We start from the raw sequence: 19598 nt of genomic DNA, 5'->3' as shown, positions 1-19598 counted from the left end.
CATTTAGAAAACGTGTGAACTGCACACAGTCAGTCACCTGAGGTCGGAGTTACATAGAAAGTTTTTTACATGTAGGCCAGATCAGGTAGAGATGGGAGACTTCCGTTCAGGACATCAGTGAACCAGAGGGGTTGATAAAAGTGATACAGGTTCTTCATCCAATTCATCCATAACAGGAAACTGCAGGAAAAAGTGTCAAGTGCGTCTGGAAGATGACCATCTGACAGGAGAAGTTTAACTTCTTACTGTGTTTACCCCAGTCCAATGCCGGCATCCCCACATCTGACAGGAGTACAGCTTACAGTAGCGATGTTCAACCAACGGGACATCTGTTTAGTTTTGTCGGTAAGTAGTTCACCATCTGCTGACTTCAGAGCAGCAACTCAAGTGATAGTAGGACCAAGCATCCTCTTGACCTCCTTCATAAATCACTAATTGATCCAGTGTTTATTGGCGCATTAACGCCCTAATTTTTGCAGTTTTATTTTGCTACCTTCGAGTTGTGCAGTGTTTTAAGTGAAGACTTTGTGTATTATGTAGGGTTCTTTTTAACATCAATGACAGATGTCATCTCAGCCGAGATGATCTCAAACCAGTACGAGTTGTGGATTCCACATTTACCATAATCATAGATGATTGAGGAGCTCCGAGACTTCCAAGCTTCATCAATACCAGCATCCAGAGTTTATCGGTAAACCTTTGATGAGGAGCAATCATTGTAGTGAAAGTGCAAAATGCTGGTATTTGGCACCATTACATGTGCATAGAATGTTGATGCATGGCAGGACATCCTATTTGGAAATGTTGAAACTTTCATAGTGCACCTTCACTCTCCTGCTGACAAGCAAGTAGATGTTGCAATCTGCAGTATGGCAGATGTGGAGAACATTGGGCAGATGACACCTTGTGATTACTTAGCTGGTGCCAATGCCCAGAGTTTGGGGGAGGGTGTGTCATGATACCTTGTCTGATCTGGAAAAAAAAAGTGTTTGTGACAAAGTTCATTCAGGGCATGAAGTCCAAGAAAGTATTATTTGTTACTGTTTATTTGCCCAAAATGGAGACCAAGGCACACAGACCATGAATCATCTGTCCCAACACATATATACTGAAGTCACCCAGGATGAATAATAGCCTCTTGGTAGTTTGGAATGTCCCTCAAACTTCACCGAGGGAGTCACAGAAAAGCTCTTTGCCAGAGATGCTGGCATAGAAGACTGGGTGTTCAGGTGCATTCAATGCTGACTGTGCCATCATATGACAGATGCAGGGAGATATAGCCCTGACAGGCTGTTGCGACTGACCATCAGCCGCTTGCTCAGTGTAAAGCTTATACCATACCCATGTTGCTCTTCAGCGCTTTGTCCATGCCAGTAAGTGGAATAGGCCTCATGATTGTCTGTTTTGGCTAATCTGGTTTCTTGGAGAATGGCAATGTCAACACCAAACTTGTGTAGCTCTTGGTCAATCAGGTCCACCTTGTATACACTTGCAGTAGAATATGCATCATTGTTCATACCAAGGCACATGGTCCTCACATTTCAGCTTCCAAGCCAAAAAGTTACCTTGCCTTGTTTGCTGTCTAGCCTAGGTATTGTTTAGGATGTACAGGCTCCTGAGCATTTATACCTGCCTCTCCATTTTGTAGAATGGTATCCAAAGGAAAGATGAATAGAAATACATGTGACGCCTTGTTAGCTGCACGAGGTGCTGGAAGGTGCCAAAACTTAAGTGAAACAACAACTGACTAATATAGACATCAATATACATAGGAGTGAAGTAATACAAGTTGGCAGAACAAATACGAAGGCCACATACTTCTTGGAAAATAATTGTCTTAAATTGGGCACAGGAGTCTGGGGACAGTTACATAGATCAATAGAAGTGGCAATGTTGGTTGTCATTAAAAAAAACTATGCACTGGGGTCCATTTCTAAAGGGATAGAATTTAAAAGCAGTGAAATTTATTAAATTTGTAAAGAACCTTAGTTAGATCGCACGAGGACTATGAACAATTCTGCTCTCCATATCATACAAAGAATACACTGGCACTAGAACAGGTAAAAACAATTTACTGAAATTACATCAGAACTGAGGGGTTATATCCATTCGGGAAAACTGGATAAGTTGGAGCTCTACTCCTCTAGAAAAGGGATCGGTCAAGATCTTCAAGATTATGGAACGTTTGAGTGTGCAGGAGTGGGAGAGACCAGGACTAGGTGCCATTAACATAAGCTTGGTACTAATGTATCCTATCGGGAATTCAGCAGAATCTTCTTTATCCAGAGAGTGATTAGAACATTCAACTCATTATCACAAAGAGTTGCCAAACAAATAGCAAACAATGCATTCAAGGGTTAATAAAAATATGAGGGAAAAATAACAGAAGGGTACATTGATGAGTTAGAAGAGGATGAGGGAAGGTTTGTGTGTAACAAACAGGAGCAAAGACCTGTAGAACCAAATGGCCTTTTTGTGCTGTAATATTATACAAATATATTAAAGCATGTTAGACCCCAATAAATATAACAAATATTTTTGGCTTTAAAAGAGTATTACTGTAGTCCTTGTGAACAATCTTATTTTGAAATGCCTAAGTTTTATCTAAACATACATTACAACCTGAAATGTACAGCAAATAGACCGAGAAATGCTGCTGTATCCTGATATGATCTCTATATTCTGCTTGCTCCCTCTAATAATATTTCAGAAGCATTTGCAGTTATTTTTATATTCATAATCACATGTACCATAAGAATGTGTTCTTTATGTCTCAAGTATAAAGAGCATGGAATAAATTAGAACTTTTAAAACCAAATAAAACAGTGATTGATATTTTAAATTGGAATTCAAATTACTGATGTGCTTAGCAATTTCTAAATCTATTTTAAAACTAGAAATACTATTAAATTGCACGTGGGTACTTATTTGCAACAGAAAACAACATTTAAACACTTATAAAAGGTTAAAACAATAAATCAACATTTATATGCTTTCATACAGCAAATTAATATTTGTGATTGCATTTCTGGTTTGTGCGCGAAAGGCTTATAGTAGGTATAATTTTGTTTGCAAGATTAAACACAGCACTATAGGAATTTTAAATCAAGAAGCCCTTTAGATGAAAAAAATAAAACTGCATGCCATTTTTATGAAAGGGTTAGTTCCTGGGGAAGACTGGCTGCTAAATGAGGTAATCATCACTGTTGTCGTATTTAAGTCCAACAGAGAAAGAGTTTCAAAATGGACCACAACTGGTCATAGGCAAATCCCTCTCTTCTTCATCCCCGTGCTGACTGACCTGTACTGGTTCCCAGTCAAGCAACATAATTTTAAAATTTTCATCCGTATTTTCAAATCCTCCCATGTCCTCAGCCCTCCCCATCTCTAGCCCCACAACCTTCAAGAGTCGAGTTCCATTAATTCTAGCCTTGTGCATCCCCAGTGTCAATTACACCACCACTGATGGCCATGCCTTCAGATGCCATACACTATCTACATCTCTCCATCTATACTTTTCTTTTTTCCTTACTTCCAGCCTGAGTTAAGCTAGAAATAGATGGGATAGAGATAGATTTGGAGAAAGAAATTTTAGGCAATTACACCAAAGATACCTTTTTGTGAAGCTAAAATTCAACCCAAAGAATCTGCATATGAATAGAAAGTAAGAGTAAGAAAGTGACAGAGTACAATGTGGAGAAAGGCAAGATTATTCACTTTTGGAGAAAGAATAGGAAAAATTGCTTTTTATTAAATGGAGAGAAACAATCAAATGTAGGTGTTCAGATGGATTTAGTTAACAGGAAGTTAGCATACAGGTACAGCAAGCAATTAGGAAGGAAAATTGTGCGTTGGCCTTTATAGCAAGTACAAGAGTAAAGAAGTCTTGCTGCAATTGTACAGAGCTTTTAACTTCACCTTGGAGTACAGTTTTGGTCTTCACAGCCAAGGAAAGTTATACTTGCCTTTCCTGGAGTGTAATGAATACTCACTGGATTGATTCCTGGGATGGGACTATTACGCAATGAAGATTGAGAAGAATGGGCCCATACTCTTCTGTTGCTCAAGAATGAGAAGTGGTTTCACTGAAATATAAGATTCTAAGAGAGCCTGACAGACCTGCTGAAAGCTTGATCCATTTAGATGGGGACCAGGGGCAACTAGAAAACTAGCTAGAACTAAGCATCACTGTCCAAGTCTAAAGGTCAATCCTTATATCAAGATTAGGAAAACTTTCTTCACTCAGAAGGATGTGGACCTTTGGGATTCTCTACCAAGAGGGCCATAGATGCTTAGCCATCAATTACATTCAAGTCCAAGACAGATAAGATTTTTGAATTTGGGAATCAAGGGATCCAGCAAGAAAGTGGAGTTCAGTTGAAGATCAGCTGTAGTCTTCTTGAATGGCAGAGCATGCTCGAGAAGCTCTTTGGCATACTCCTCCTGCCATTTAGGTTATGTACATTCCAGATTTTGAAACACTACGCAAAATTAATTCTTATTCTCCCAATCCCCTTCTCCCCTCCCACCCGGTTATTCTGCCCATAATTTAGAAGGCGTGAGTTCTGGTTATCTTAACAAAACTTATTCATACTATCTACTCTAACTAAACCCTGTCCATTTCAAGAACAATTATACACACAAAATCTAATTTAAAAACCAGCTTTCCAGCATCCACAATATTTTGCTTTTGTTTTGGCATTTAATTCTCGAGCACTTCTCCCACTCTGAACGAGTTCGACTCTCCTCAGTTAGGATTTCCACTTGACCTTTCCGCCATCACTATTCCACCAGTATTACTTTCTGCTCTCTGGCTGGCATCCACTTGGCACCCTTTGTAAACCTGAGCTCACCTAAAACTCTGCTGCTCCCATATCCTAATTCTAGCAAGTCCCATTCAGTCATCACCCATACTTGCCAATCTACATTGGCTCACGGACCATCAGAGCCTATCCTGGTTATCAAATTCCTCCAAAGCCTCGCTCATTCCCATTTCCGTAACATCCTCAAGCCCAAATTCCTTTGAAATCTGTGTTCTTCCAATTCTGGCTGCTTGTGCATTCCTAATTTTCGCTGCTCTGTCATCAGCAGCCATTCTTTAACTACTTGGACTGTAAAGTCTGAAATTCTATCACTAAAATTCTCCATCTTGCCCTTATCTTTTAAGAGACTTCTTAAAATTTGCCTCAGCATCTGTCCTGGTAAATTCTTTGGGTGGCTCAGTATCAAATTATGTGTGATAACACTCCTGTGGAACACTTTAGGATGTTTTAATGCATTAAAGGTACCACATTTATGCAACTTGTTTTAGTTTTCCTATCCAAGTTTGACTACTAAACACAACTTGTTCTATTATCAGCCCTTTGCCATACACCATCATCCTGTTTGTCATTTTATCATTCCTGCCTTTTCACAGACCTTACCTTTCTTCTTTCCTTACCCTTCCCACTACTTTTCCGGTTCAGCACTTGCTCAAAACTGCTAAATCTCTAATGTTTTCCAGTTTGGATTAAAGGCATTGATCCGAAATGTTAATTCTGCTTTTGCTCTCCACAGATGCTGTCTGACATGCTAACATTTCCAACATATTCTGTTTTTACTTTAATAACAGGTATCATCTGCAACGTCCTGCATCCAGTCAAGTTGTAGTCTTATTACATTTAATATTAAAGATAGTTTGTGGACAGATTAACATGAAAGGCAAATACAAATTTTAAAAATGGCCAATGTCATGAACCAAATGTTCGATAACCTTCAGAATTGCAGCATTTTTACTAATGTAGATCAGAGTCCTTACCTCCAGTGTACTAACATCTTTCTCCAGTGCTATACGAGTCCTTTGTAGGGACCCATCCATTAACTTGTGAAGTCTCATTATGAGCTTCCGTAGTCCCATTTGTTTCAGTGCTTTATCAACAAAAGGCCTATAAATAGATGTTTGACAATTTCTGTTGAAACTAGTGTCAAATGGGCATTCAGCAGACTGAAATCCCATGAAGCATGTCTCATCTTCAGACATAGATGTCTCAAACTTCTTTGGGAAAACATCCAAAGGCTGAAAGTGAACATGTACTCCTTCTTTGTGCCTATATGCACTGTGTTCTCTGTTTTCTAACCCAGTGACTTCATCTCCATGACAATGCTCCTCTTCATTTTCCAATGAGCAAGTCTGCGAGCAGTTCTCATTATTGTCCTCTTCCCCATTTGGCTCACTCGCTCCAGAAGGACGAGGAGATGGGATTTCAAACACTGGCCAGCCAATGTTTGGCAATTTCTCAATGCCCAAGACCGTTCTCATCAAATTCAATTTCTGGTTCAGGTCTTTAGTTATATTTAGCCATAAGCAGAGTGCCTGCACTCTGCTTTGAAAGTCCTTTGCAGCATACCTCTCATAGTCCTTCTGGAGGGCCTGCAATGATGGGTAAAGTGCTTCCACAGACTCTAGCAGCTCCATAATACTTTTAACCTGTTCAAACGCTACTCTCTGACACTGGAGGTGTTCCTGATAATCACTATGACCGAAGACATGCATTCCTGAAGTCCTAACACATTCGGTCTTCTGTTCAAAAATCTCATCTTCTCCAGCAGCATCAACATGACCATCTCCTTTGCAAGCACAATGATTTCCATAATTTACCTTAAAGTTCAAAATATCATTAATAATATCAGGGACAGCTTGGCGTGCAGTATATAGGTAAACATCTTGGTCATTTATGCTACGACTTGCATGCCAGGCCTGCAACTCCAGCCAGATAAGTTCATTTGATCTGTTCAATTCATACGAGGTATTTTCCTGCCCCCTCTGTTCCTTCTCCTTTCGTTTAGAAACTGAGGTAAGCTTAAGAAGCAATCGCAAAGTTTCAAAGAATTTCAAGCGGTCAGCTGGGCAATCAGTTCTGGAAGTTTGTCGTGTGGGTCTGCTCACCGGCACAGAGACTGGAGGGCTGGGGTTACTACAGCTAAGGCAGAGGTAAGGCTTGTTAGGAATTGAATTCTTTGCAGAAGACCCAGTGATAGGGTCTAACATAAATGCACATTGCACGGTTTTCTTATGGTCTCTTTCTGTTGTTCGCATATTGGAACGTAGCTTCTTTCCTTGCTTATCACTGAATATAGCCACATTTTCAATGGTCTTCTCTTTCGGTGTCAGCTGCTTTGGCACGTTTACCTTTTCTGAAATGTAAACAAAGAAACATTACTGAGAAGATGCTGCATTATATATTAAAGGCAGAAATATATTCCAACATTAAAAGTAGAAATTCCTTTCTTTTTTAAAAATGAGCACAAAATAGCTGCTCCAATTCAATTCCACTAAAAAATTGGAAACGTGTAACAAAAGTATATCCAGCATGGTTCAATGCCTCAAGACAGGTGCATGCCAAGCATTAGTATAGCACAGCATGATTAATACCAATGAACAGCAAGAAAAAAAGCTAGAAAAAATAGCAAACTTGAATCTATAGTGTCCATAACATTGCTCCTCTCAGACACTGCCGGCGTCCTCAATAATCGCTGCCACAGCCATCATCTCAAATCCTTCCTGATATTGGAATACATTTTATATTCTATCAACATGCAATTGAATTGATCTATCATCAGCACAGAGAACTAAACAATACCAATCCAAGAAATACTTCGCACTACTTAAGGCTTTTGCTTTCCTTCTGTCTCCCTTGAAAAGTCATGATGTGGAGATGCCGGTGTTGGACTGGGGTAAACACAGTGAGTCGTCTAATAACACCAGGTTAAAGTCCAACAGGTTTATTTGGTAGCAAACGCCACTAGCATTTGGAGCGCTGCTCCTTCGTCAGGTGAGTGGGAGATCTGCTCATACACAGCAAACAGGGAGAAACTTGATGTCTGTGTCGATATGCGCGATCTTCTTGGAGATCCTCTCCACTTGCAGCTGGCAGTTTGCGGTGTCAATGGTAGTCATGATGTGGAGATGCTGGCGTTGGACTGGGGTAAACAACAAACATTGCGCATTTCGACAGAGTGGCTCATTGATCCACTGGAGCAAGCTGAGAGGGGTGATTGAAAGCAGCAGTGCTGGTGAGAGATTAATTGAATTGTTTATTTATTTAATTAGTCAGCTAGTGTGTGTATTTTTTTGGCCTTTACTTTAACAGCAGTTTTTCAAGTTTAAAGTGAAAACTAGAAGTGGGCAGCAAAGGAGTCTGGGAAGGGTTTTTATTTTAACTTTAAAAGTCAGTTACCTGGGAGGTTCCCCCTCATTGATCCACTGGAGCAAGCTGAGAGGGGTGATTGAAAGCAGCAGTGCTGGTGAGAGATTAATTGAATTGTTTATTTATTTAATTAGTCAGCTAGTGTGTGTATTTTTTTGGCCTTTACTTTAACAGCAGTTTTTCAAGTTTAAAGTGAAAACTAGAAGTGGGCAGCAAAGGAGTCTGGGAAGGGTTTTTTAAGCGCGTGAAGTATAAAAGGTAGGCTGCAGTATACAGCGGGCAGCGTCGGGAGCGGGCAGTGGAGTGTGTGGGAAGCAGAGTGTGAGCTATAAGACTTTGGCTCACAGGGCTCAGGCAGAAAGGGCGAGCAGGGGTGAGTTGAATTCATTTTTGCACTTTCTACCTGGTACTGGCAAGGTATCTAGAGGGGATGGGTGTGCAGGCAGTGCTATGTTCCTCTTGCACTATGTTTGAGGTGAGGGACGACGACAGTGTCCCTACTGATTACACCTGTGGGAAGTGCACCCATCTGCAGCTCCTCCAAAACCGTGTTAGGGAACTGGAGCTGGAGCTGGAGTTGGATGAACTTAGGATCATCAGGGACGCAGAGATGGCCATAGACACAAGCTTTAGGAATACAGTTACTCCGAGGATTGAAAACAGATGGGTGACGGTGAGAGGGGCTGGGAGGAAGCAGTCCGTGCAGGGATCCCCGGTGGTCGTTCCCCTTAGCAACAAGTATTCCGCTTTGGATACGGTTGAGGGGGATGACATACCAGTGGGGAGCCGCAGTGAGAGGATCTCCAGCACTGTGTCCGTCTCTGTGGCTCGGGAGGGAAAGGGGGAGAGCGGGAGGGCGATAGTTATTGGGGACTCGTTAGTTAGAGGGATAGATAGGAGGTTCTGTGGCAGCAAAAGGGACTCACGGATGGTATGTTGCCTACCGGATGCCAAGGTCCGTGATGTCTCAGACCGTGTTTTCCAGATTCTGAAGGGGGAGGGGAAACAGTCACAAGTCGTGGTGCACATTGGTACCAATGACATAGGTAAGAGAAGGGACGGGGATTTAAAGCAGGAATTTCTGGAGCTGGGCTGGAAGCTGAGAGCCAAGACGAAACATGTGGTCATCTCTGGTACGTTGCCGGTACCACGTGATAGCGAGTTGAGGAACAGGGAGAGAGTGCAGTTAAATATGTGGTTGCAGGGATGGTGTAGGAGGGAGGGTTTCAGATACGTGGATAATTGGAACACGTTCTGGGGAAGGTGGGACCTGTACAAACAGGACGGGGTGCACCTGAACCAGAGGGGCACCAATATCCTCGGAGGGAAATTTGTTACGGCTCTTCAGGGGGGTTTAAACTAATTTGTCAGGGGAGTGGGAAAGGGAGTTGTAGTCCAGAAGTCAGTGAGGGTGGTGAGGTATTGGGGAAGGTATCAGGGTCAAGGGTGGGTACTGGTAGACAGGAAGGTGGGTTGAAGTGTGTCTACTTCAATGCAAGGAGCATCCGGAACAAGGTAGATGAACTTGGGGCGTGGATTGGTACTTGGGACTACGATGTTGTGGCCATTACGGAGACGTGGGTAGAACAAGGACAGGAATGGTTGTTGGACGTTCCGGGGTATAGATGTTTCACTAAGTGTAGGGAAGCTGGTAAAAGAGGTGGAGGAGTGGCATTGTTAATCAAGGATAGTTTAACGGCTGCGGAAAGGCACTTCGTGGGGGTCTGCACACTGAGGTAATATGGGCTGAAGTTAGAAATAGGAAAGGAGCGGTCACGTTGCTAGGAGTTTACTATAGGCCCCCAAATAGTAATAGAGATGTGGAGGAAGAAATTGCTAAGCAGATTATGGATATGTGTGGGGGTCACAGGGTAATTGTCATGGGGGACTTTAACTTTCCAAATATTGATTGGAACCTTTGTAGGTCAAATAGTTTGGATGGGGCAGTTTTTGTGCAGTGTGTGCGGGAGGGTTTCCTGACACAATATGTGGATGGGCCGACTAGAGGTGAGGCCACATTGGATTTGGTACTGGGAAATGAACCGGGCCAAGTGTTAGATTTGGTTGTGGGAGAGCAATTTGGAGATAGTGACCACAATTCGGTGTCTTTTGTTATTGCAATGGAGAGGGATAGGGCCGTACGGCAGGGCAAGGTTTACAATTGGGGGAGGGGTAATTATGATGCGATTAGGCAAGAATTAGGGGGCATAAGTTGGGAACAGAAACTGTCAGAGAAAGGAACTAATGAAAAGTGGAACTTTTTCAAGGAACAAATACTGGATGTCCTTGATAGGTATGTTCCTGTCAGGCAGGGAGGAAATGGCCGAGTGAGGGAACCATGGTTCACAAAAGAGGTGGAATGTCTTGTGAAAAGGAAGAGGGAAGCTTATGTAGGGATGAGGAAACAAGGTTCAGATGGCTCGATTGAGGGTTACAAGTTAGCAAGGAATGAGCTGAAAAAGGGGCTTAGGAGAGCTAGGAGGGGACATGAGAAGTCCTTGGCGGGTCGGATCAAGGAAAACCCCAAGGCTTTTTACTCTTATGTGAGGAATAAAAGAATGACCAGGGTGAGGTTAGGGCCGGTCAAGGACAGTAGTGGGAACTTGTGTATGGAGTCAGTAGAGATAGGCGAGGTGATGAATGAATACTTTTTTTCAGTGTTCACCAAGGAGAGGGGCCATGTTTTTGAGGAAGAGAAGGTGTTACAGGCTAATAGGCTGGAGGAAATAGATGTTCGGAGGGAGGATGTCTTGGCAGTTTTGAATAAACTGAAGGTCGATAAGTCCCCTGGACCTGATGAAATGTATCCTAGGATTCTGTGGGAGGCAAGGGATGAGATTGCAGAGCCTTTGGCTTTGATCTTTGGGTCCTCGCTGTCCACGGGGATGGTGCCAGAGGACTGGAGAATGGCGAATGTTGTTCCTCTGTTTAAGAAAGGGAATAGAAATGACCCTGGTAATTATAGACCGGTTAGTCTTACTTCGGTGGTTGGTAAATTGATGGAAAGGGTCCTTAGGGATGGGATTTACGACTATTTAGAAAGATGCGGATTAATCCGAGATAGTCAGCACGGATTCGTGAAGGGCAAGTCGTGCCTCACAAATCTGATAGAATTTTTTGAGGAGGTAACTAAGTGTGTTGATGAAGGTAGGGCAGTTGATGTCATATACATGGATTTTAGTAAGGCGTTTGATAAGGTCCCCCATGGTCGGCTTATGATGAAAGTGAGGAGGTGTGGGATAGAGGGAAAGTTGGCCGATTGGATAGGTAACTGGCTGTCTGACCGAAGACAGAGGGTGGTGGTCGATGGAAAATTTTCGGATTGGAGGCAGGTTGCTAGCGGTGTGCCGCAGGGATCAGTGCTTGGTCCTCTGCTCTTTGTGATTTTTATTAATGACTTAGAGGAGGGGGCTGAAGGGTGGATCAGTAAATTTGCTGATGACACCAAGATTGGTGGAGTAGTGGATGAGGTGGAGGGCTGTTGTAGGCTGCAAAGAGACATAGATAGGATGCAAAGCTGGGCTGAAAAATGGCAAATGGAGTTTAACACTGATAAATGTGAGGTGATTCATTTTGGTAGGACAAATTTAAATGTGGATTACAGGGTCAAAGGTAGGGTTCTGAAGACTGTGGAGGAACAGAGAGATCTTGGGGTCCATATCCACAGATCTCTAAAGGTTGCCACTCAAGTGGATAGAGCTGTGAAGAAGGCCTATAGTGTGTTAGCTTTTATTAACAGGGGGTTGGAGTTTAAGAGCCGTGGGGTTATGCTGCAACTGTACAGGACCTTGGTGAGACCACATTTGGAATATTGTGTGCAGTTCTGGTCACCTCACTATAAGAAGGATGTGGAAGCGCTGGAAAGAGTGCAGAGGAGATTTACCAGGATGTTGCCTGGTTTGGAGGGTAGGTCATATGAGGAAAGGTTGAGGGAGCTAGGGCTGTTCTCTCTGGAGCGGAGGAGGCTGAGGGGAGACTTAATAGAGGTGTATAAAATGATGAAGGGGATAGATAGAGTGAACGTTCAAAGACTATTTCCTCGGGTGGATGGAGCTATTACAAGGGGGCATAACTATAGGGTTCGTGGTGGGAGATACAGGACGGATATCAGAGGTAGGTTCTTTACGCAGAGAGTGGTTGGGGTGTGGAATGGACTGCCTGCAGTGATAGTGGAGTCAGACACTTTAGAAACATTTAAGCGGTTATTGGATAGGCACATGGAGCACACCAGGATGATAGGGAGTGGGATAGCTTGATCTTGGTTTCAGATAAAGCTCGGCACAACATCGTGGGCCGAAGGGCCTGTTCTGTTCTATGTTCTATGTTTTAGAAGCTAACGGTAATCAAAAAAAATAGTCAGCAGTTGCCAAGAAATATGAACACAGACACACATGTATATGCAGTGAAGAAATTTTATAACCAACAAGCTCTCAGAACTCTAGACCCCAATGTCAGGATAAGTAACAGAACTCCTTACTAATTGATTCAGTTTACATTACTTCCTATGGGTTCTTTAATCTCACTGTAAAAGTACATGTCTTTGAAGACTACAGTTATGAGCCAATTTTTTTTAAAACATACTGACTGATTTAGAGGCACTAACATCACTAACTTTAACTTTTCTTTTAGAACTTGGAAATTAAACACTATTATTGGCCAACAGAAGTCAAAACCTCCCAATCAATCAGGAGACAAAGCAATGAAGTTTCCCTGCCCAACATTAATGCATCTCAAGAGAGGTTCCGAGGCAGGAAAATGCTGCCTATTCTGAAAATAATCATTTAAAAATAGGGGGAGGGGACATCCAGGATTGGTGTTGGGCCGTCCTATCAACAAATTAGAGTAAGGAACATAGTATGGTCACTGAATTCATGCACTGCAAAAAAGGATCAGTATCTTTCAGAAGTGGATGTAAAATAGGCACATGTTCAGGCTAAACTGATGTGCAATTATGCACAGATCCACAGAATTTACATTTATAATACACGTGGGCGTAGATTAAAATGACAATTAAGGAGAAACTTGGAGATGGTCACTGATTTCTCCTTAAAAGGTTTAGGTGCTGTGGCCAAGATGAATTAATTATCAGAGCAATATCCTGAGCTCTATTGTATAGACTTAGTACAAAAGTAGGTCCATAAGAATAGGTTTATACAAGGCTTTGGTGAGTTACCAAATAGAGTAGCGCTTCTCAAAATCCATTTACTCAAAGGAAGAATAATAATCCTGGGCACTTTGGATTAGCTGAAGAAACCGGTTTACGAAATTGGATTCTGTTCTATTAAGGCATTAATAACATACATGTGGATAAGATTATTTGGGGTGATGCATGAACTAGTGCATAGTCATTTCAATTGGGAAAACAGAAAATTAGCGCACAAGATACATTTTCTTCAAGGGTGATCAACATTCAGAACAGCATTCCTAGTGTGGGAGTGCGAAATTATTCCTTGTAGTTCTTTATTGATGTGTTAGGCATATTTCAGGAGAACTATGGGGCCACAACAGAAAGGCAGCAGGGTTTTGGGTAATGACCTGCTCAGATTGCCTGTTTGTTCTGGAGGGACAAACAGGAATTATTAAAAGATATTTTGTGAATTTAAATGCATAAATATCAGGTGCAGTACCCTATTGGGAATCATGTTGATGTCAGAAGAGGCATTACTACTACAACATTGAAACGTGCAATTGAATATGCCAACATTTTCTCTAGGGCCCTCCTCCCAGACCTCAGCGGGGCATTTAACAATGCACGCAGGAGGAGGAAACCTGGGATTCCACTGAAGCTTTGATTGTGTCTTAAACATTTCCCCATTAAGCCTAGAGACTAGGTATGAAGCTCTATTGGGAAAACTCAATGTTTTTAATACCACAGCAACATTTCCTGTGCAGCACAACACTTCCTTCACCCTTTTATGAGTTGTGGGAAGAGCGGTCTATTTTTATCTACATTGGTAACTGAGCCACAACTGACAGCAACAAGAACTTGTCCAAATGTTGCAAACACCTTTGCCACAAGAATAGATTTAATCCACAAAAATGTAATCCTGCACGAAGCCAACTGAAATACTTTGTTTTGCTTCTAGGAATTGCAACTATCCAGGTTTAATCTGTCTACATCCATTAACAAGGAGCTAGGTTCTCAACTTCCACAATGTGGCACATAAGGTAACACTATAATACCCTACAAGATCGTTTACCAGTATTTTAAGGTTTTCTGTTGAGTTCTGAGGGGACGTGTTTAGTACAGTGAACTATTGAGAGCTAGGTAACACTGGCACACACCCAAGAACTATGAACCAAAGTCTTGACAATAAGCGAGGCACAAACAACAGCCAGAGATAATTTTACTTCGGGACAATATCAGCTCAAATGGGTATCACTGAGAAACATGAAAACAGTAAAGCAGGCCTATTCTGAAAGCCACAAGAGGTTTTGCGAAAGTCAAATACATGAACTTTTATTAAAATACATTTTGCAAAACTATAAAAGGGCTGGGGAGATTAAGTAGTCAACTGCTTGGATGAGTGATGGATTTTAGTCAGGGGAAGGCTTCCCTGTTATCTGGCGGATAACATCATGGAATCTTGTGTGACCGGAAGGGAAAGCAAGCAGAGCCTTGGTTTGGCATCTCATCCAGCAGATAACACCAACAATGCAACACCCACCCAGTATTGCACTGGAGAGATGAGGAAGAATGAACAGCAAGTGACTGGAATTTCATATCCCCTCCTGGATGATAGTTCCATGGGGCCATTACTTTGTTTGCACCAAACAGGAATGACAAGGGTTGGATTACTGAGGATTCTTTTCAGGAGTTGCTCCATTACTTAGCATCACAAGCTGGAGAACATATTTGATTGTAAGGCTCGCATGTAAATGCAAGAGCTAATTTTTTCCTGCTGCCTGTGATCAAGCAGATGATTTGATTCAGGTTTTGAAGCAGCACAAGAAATACATGCTGCGTAGAATGATGTTCTTTAAGCAGTGTACTAATATTTTGTGCCAGGTGTTGAAAGCAGAATTCAATGGCAACAGAGTATCACGCTATAAATTCATCATCCAGCATCATGGAAACAAGTTGTCTGTTTATTGCTGCATTACTGATGCTGGGGCATTGATGTGTGAAGGCTGGTTACCAATACATTGCACCAGTGACTGCATTTCAGCAGTCCTTTGTTGGCTGTGGAACAGATTGACGCATCCTGGAATTGCGAAGAATGTTGTATAAATTCAAGCTGCTTCTTTATTTTATCTAAACCCGAGACACATACCAAATAGATTGCCCCAGCCAAGATCAGCTACCAGCACAAACACTGGTTTGTTGATTCAAATGGTTCAGATTGAGTGTGAAGTGTCTCTAACAGTCATCTTGAGAGAAATAGAATCAGAGTTGTTACAGCACAGGACGTGGCCATTCAGCCCACTGTCTCTTCACTAGCTCTCCACATGAGTATTTCACTTGGTGCCATTCTCCTACCTTCTCGCTGTAACCCTGTACATTGTTCCTTTACAAATTCATTTTTGAATGCCTTGATTGAACCTGCCTCCACCACACTCTCAGGCAGTGCATTCCAGACCCTAACTACTTGCTGTGTACCTTTAGCCAAAGTTCTTAGCACATTTTCTCTAGTGATCGTGATTATTTTATGTTCCTGTCTTTTGCCCCCTTCTTATCTATTATTCTAGGGATGTTTCTTGTAACTTCTGTGAAGACAGATACAAATTAGTTGTTCACTTGAGGGAGAAACAAATAGAAGGCTATGCCAAAAGTGAGAGATGAAGTGGTACTTGCACAGCATAAAACACTGATAGAGACCTATTAGACCAAATGGCTGTTTCTATGCTGTCAATTCTTTGTAAAGGAGTGTGTTTTATTCTCCCCACATTAAAAGAGTTTGCACTTGTATCAGACCCTTCATGTTCCAAAGCTGGGGACGTAAATCAGATGCTTCTTTGATGAGCCTCAGTGACCAGCACCATTTGCTGCTGCAATGAAAACAAATTCACAATTGCAGAGGGTGCAGGAGATCCAGATTAGACAAAGAAAAATAGTTTCGCACAACAATCCTTGAAAACATAAAAAACATAAAACATAGAGGAGTTTGTTCACAACCACAATATGTCATCGTTTCTTCACTGTAGCTGGATTAAAACCATGGAATCCCCTCCATAATATCACTGTGGGTGTACCTACACCGCAGGGACTGCAGCAGTTAAAGGCAGCAGCTCACCACCACCTTCTGAAGGGCAACTAGGAATGGGTAGTAAATGCTGGCTGAGCCAGTGACACCCACATTCTCTAAATGAATGTAAAAAAAAAGGGTGAGGGCAATACTGCCTGAAATGCCCAGAAAAGTAATTGTTTGTACAGCTAAGATCACTTAGGCCAATTAGACATGTATTAGGAGTCAATGCAATTAAATGTTTTTTAAAAAGCAATTTTGTTTTGTGTAGTGCTATCCCACAAATCATAGAATTCCATTCAGCTCATCGCGTCTGCGCGAACTCTCTGACAGAGTGAAGGAGGAAATTTTCCAGAAAACCATATTTGTATCATCAAACATATTTACATATTGGACTAATTGGCACCACTCATAACGGGCCAACAATGCAGAGGGGCACCCCCGGATGGATATTCGATCGGGTCCCCCCCTGCACAGCTGAGAGACTCACGAATTTCAGAAACTACGGAAGATCCCTAATCTGCCTAGCAACAGCGCGCAGCTGCATTTTAAACTGGCCAAGGACGATCAAGATCCCTATGAAACGAGACATAGAGTGGGTTATCAAAACCAAGCTATCACTGAAATATTACCAATTCGGCCAAGGCAGACATAAAAATCTGATAAACTAAGAGATAAGGATAAAAGGTTAAGAATGAAATACTCCAGACACCCAACAGGACAGGATGACATTAACACTCAATCTCACAAGCAGGAAACACAGACACGGAACAATAGGATCAATTCAAATAAGAGGACACATAGAGATGATAATGGGAAACGCATTTAGACACCGGGGCAGGACCAAGTAATCCCATTAACACGAACACACACCATACAAATGCTAATCGATGAAACTTCCTAGGGACTTTTGAAACTGACAGACCACTTTATACATTGTGTAAAAAAAGCATAATCAAATGTTCCCGCGCGAATTTTGGATCCCTATAAAGATCCAGAGCTGATGTGATTTAATTGAGATCAACGTGGCCAAGCCACTGTTTCTGAGCTGGCTACGGGGGTCTCCCTGGGATCCCAGTAATTGTACAATAAAGACACGCTTTGAACCTTGATTTGCGACTCAACTTCTATTCTGCACTGGTAAGGGATATTTCCCTACAACAAAATGGCGTAGTCACGGCAGGATTTGATATCTGACTTCTGACTGATGGCCACAGTTTGAAAGTCGGGATCAAATTTAAACGAATCTGATACAAATCCAGAGCAGTCAAAGGCGAGTGCAGGTCTCCGTTCAAAGTGAGGTACCTTTAAGGGTTAGGGTTTGTCTGTTTTAAGTATTGTTGTCTTGTAGAACTGTATAATCTTGCCTAAGTTTTTAAATTGAAACAGAAGTCCGCACTAAAGAGGTACAGGTCAGAACGACCGCGTGGAAGAAGGTAAGTAACTTTTAACTTTAATAGGAGTAAAGGACCAGAGGTAAAGATAACAGGTTTTGGGCTATTTGATAACAGGAATTAAGACTAATATAAAGATAAGTACCGCATGCAGAACTAATTGGTGTAACTAACCCAGGATTGTAAATGAAACCGCTGTCTGTGCCAAGGCAATAGGACAAGGGAGTGCTTGACTCAAGGTGCCCTACCCTAAACTGGACGTTAAGAGGAGAAATCTCCCACGCTAAGGTTGGGTTTTGAAGCGGGCGCTAAGAGGCACAGGCACTCAGGGTGCAAGGCACGGACAGTGTAAATCGGGTAACAACACTGACTCTGAAGGGACGAACAACCTCAGAGTCGATACAGTTACTAACTATAACAGGGGCTTTGATAACAGAATACATGTGTGTAAGTGTTGAGGAAAAGGGGACCCGATCCATCCTGACCAAGAGACACGACGACGGAGGATCCATTAGGGACCCGGGCGGAGTTTGATAACCTTGTTCGTCTGTAGGGAACACCACAGCCCATAGCAGGATACCCGGTTTTGGGGTAACGGATCAACCCTGCTAGTGGGGGTGGTGGCCGAGCGGGAGGCGTTGTACTTAGAGGGGCTGGGAACAGGGGCGGACAAACCCACTAAACAACCAGCACACATCCCAATAAGACAACACAAAATAGTCCAAGCGTGAGGTGTCAGGAATAGTTGGGGGAGCCCAGGGGAAAGAGACCCACTGGAACCTCACTACGAGGCCCTACAGCAATACAGACGGTGCTGGGACAGTATCAGTGACAGGAGATAAGGGAGAGAGTTGAGGCACTTTTACTGTAGCAGCCAGCATACGGGGGTTGCAGGACTGCTAGACAGAAAAATGGCAGACCACGTTGTTAAGGGAGAAACTGCAGTAGCTCTCATTTTGAAGTATCTGTTAGCCAGAGAAGCGATTGTTGCAAAGATGAAACGGAACGGGTGGAACGCATCACAAACTTTAGAAGATCAAAGAAAGTGGGTAGACGGAGTTAAACGGGACAAAACAAAAGTAATGGGAGTAATATTAGAGACCCAGTTAGCTGGACTAATTGAGGAAGTAAATGCCTCAATGGAGGAGAGACACAAAGAGACAGAACAAATTAAAGTATTACAGGAGAGAGTGAGGGAATTAGAACACAGAAGACACACTGCGGAGATAACGCAGAGATCAGAGGAAACGGACCCTCGGCGCCCATACGAGTCAGTGCAGAAACATACAGCCACTCCAGCATCAGAAGAAAACGTAGAAAATTATAATCTAGCGCCAGTCACGAGAGGAGGGACGTTAGCACAACCAAAGGCAACCTATAAGCCTTTTACGCCAGGGGAAAGGCAGCAGATGGATAGGAGAGATCTTAGTTTTTGTATTTCAGTGTGTTTGTGAGATCTGGTAGCTTGTCGAATGTAGGTGGTTGTTGTTGTAATTAGATTGAGAGCAGGGAGCTCTTTGTTCCTGTGGAATGTTTGCTACAGGCAGTGGGTGCAGTGTATTGCACCTTGGTTTAGCCTCAGGGGGCTGGGAGAGTGTTAAAACTGTTAAAGATTAAAGTGATAGGATTTCTTGAATTTACTTCTGTTTTGAGTTAATTACAGTTTGGAAGAAAGAAGAATAAAAGCGATTGTCTTAATCAATGTTCTGTATTCTCTTTGAATGTTTTACACTCATCCCAGTCTGAAATGATAAGTTTGAATGAAAAAGGATGTACTGTGGAATGACTTTTGGAAGCTTCCATGTGTATGTGTGTGTGTGTTTAAACAAAGT

The 19598-nt window shown here is 42.4% G+C and overlaps 1 protein-coding gene across 2 annotated transcripts in view; it reads right to left on the bottom strand.

Moving 5' to 3' along the window:
- Positions 1 to 19598, bottom strand: part of map3k4 (mitogen-activated protein kinase kinase kinase 4) — a 189350-nt gene that overhangs the window by 107487 nt on the left and 62265 nt on the right. For both annotated transcript variants that reach the window (XM_078230123.1, XM_078230124.1), the window contains exon 3: positions 5798 to 7173. In XM_078230123.1, the coding sequence (XP_078086249.1) occupies positions 5798 to 7173 (1376 nt within the window). The remainder of the gene's footprint in view (positions 1 to 5797; positions 7174 to 19598) is intronic.

Source organism: Mustelus asterias, chromosome 15, assembly GCF_964213995.1.
Source record: "Mustelus asterias chromosome 15, sMusAst1.hap1.1, whole genome shotgun sequence".
Lineage (NCBI taxonomy): Eukaryota > Metazoa > Chordata > Chondrichthyes > Carcharhiniformes > Triakidae > Mustelus > Mustelus asterias.
The sequence above is the reverse complement of the archived record's forward strand: the minus strand, read 5'-3'. Positions and strand labels throughout refer to the sequence as shown.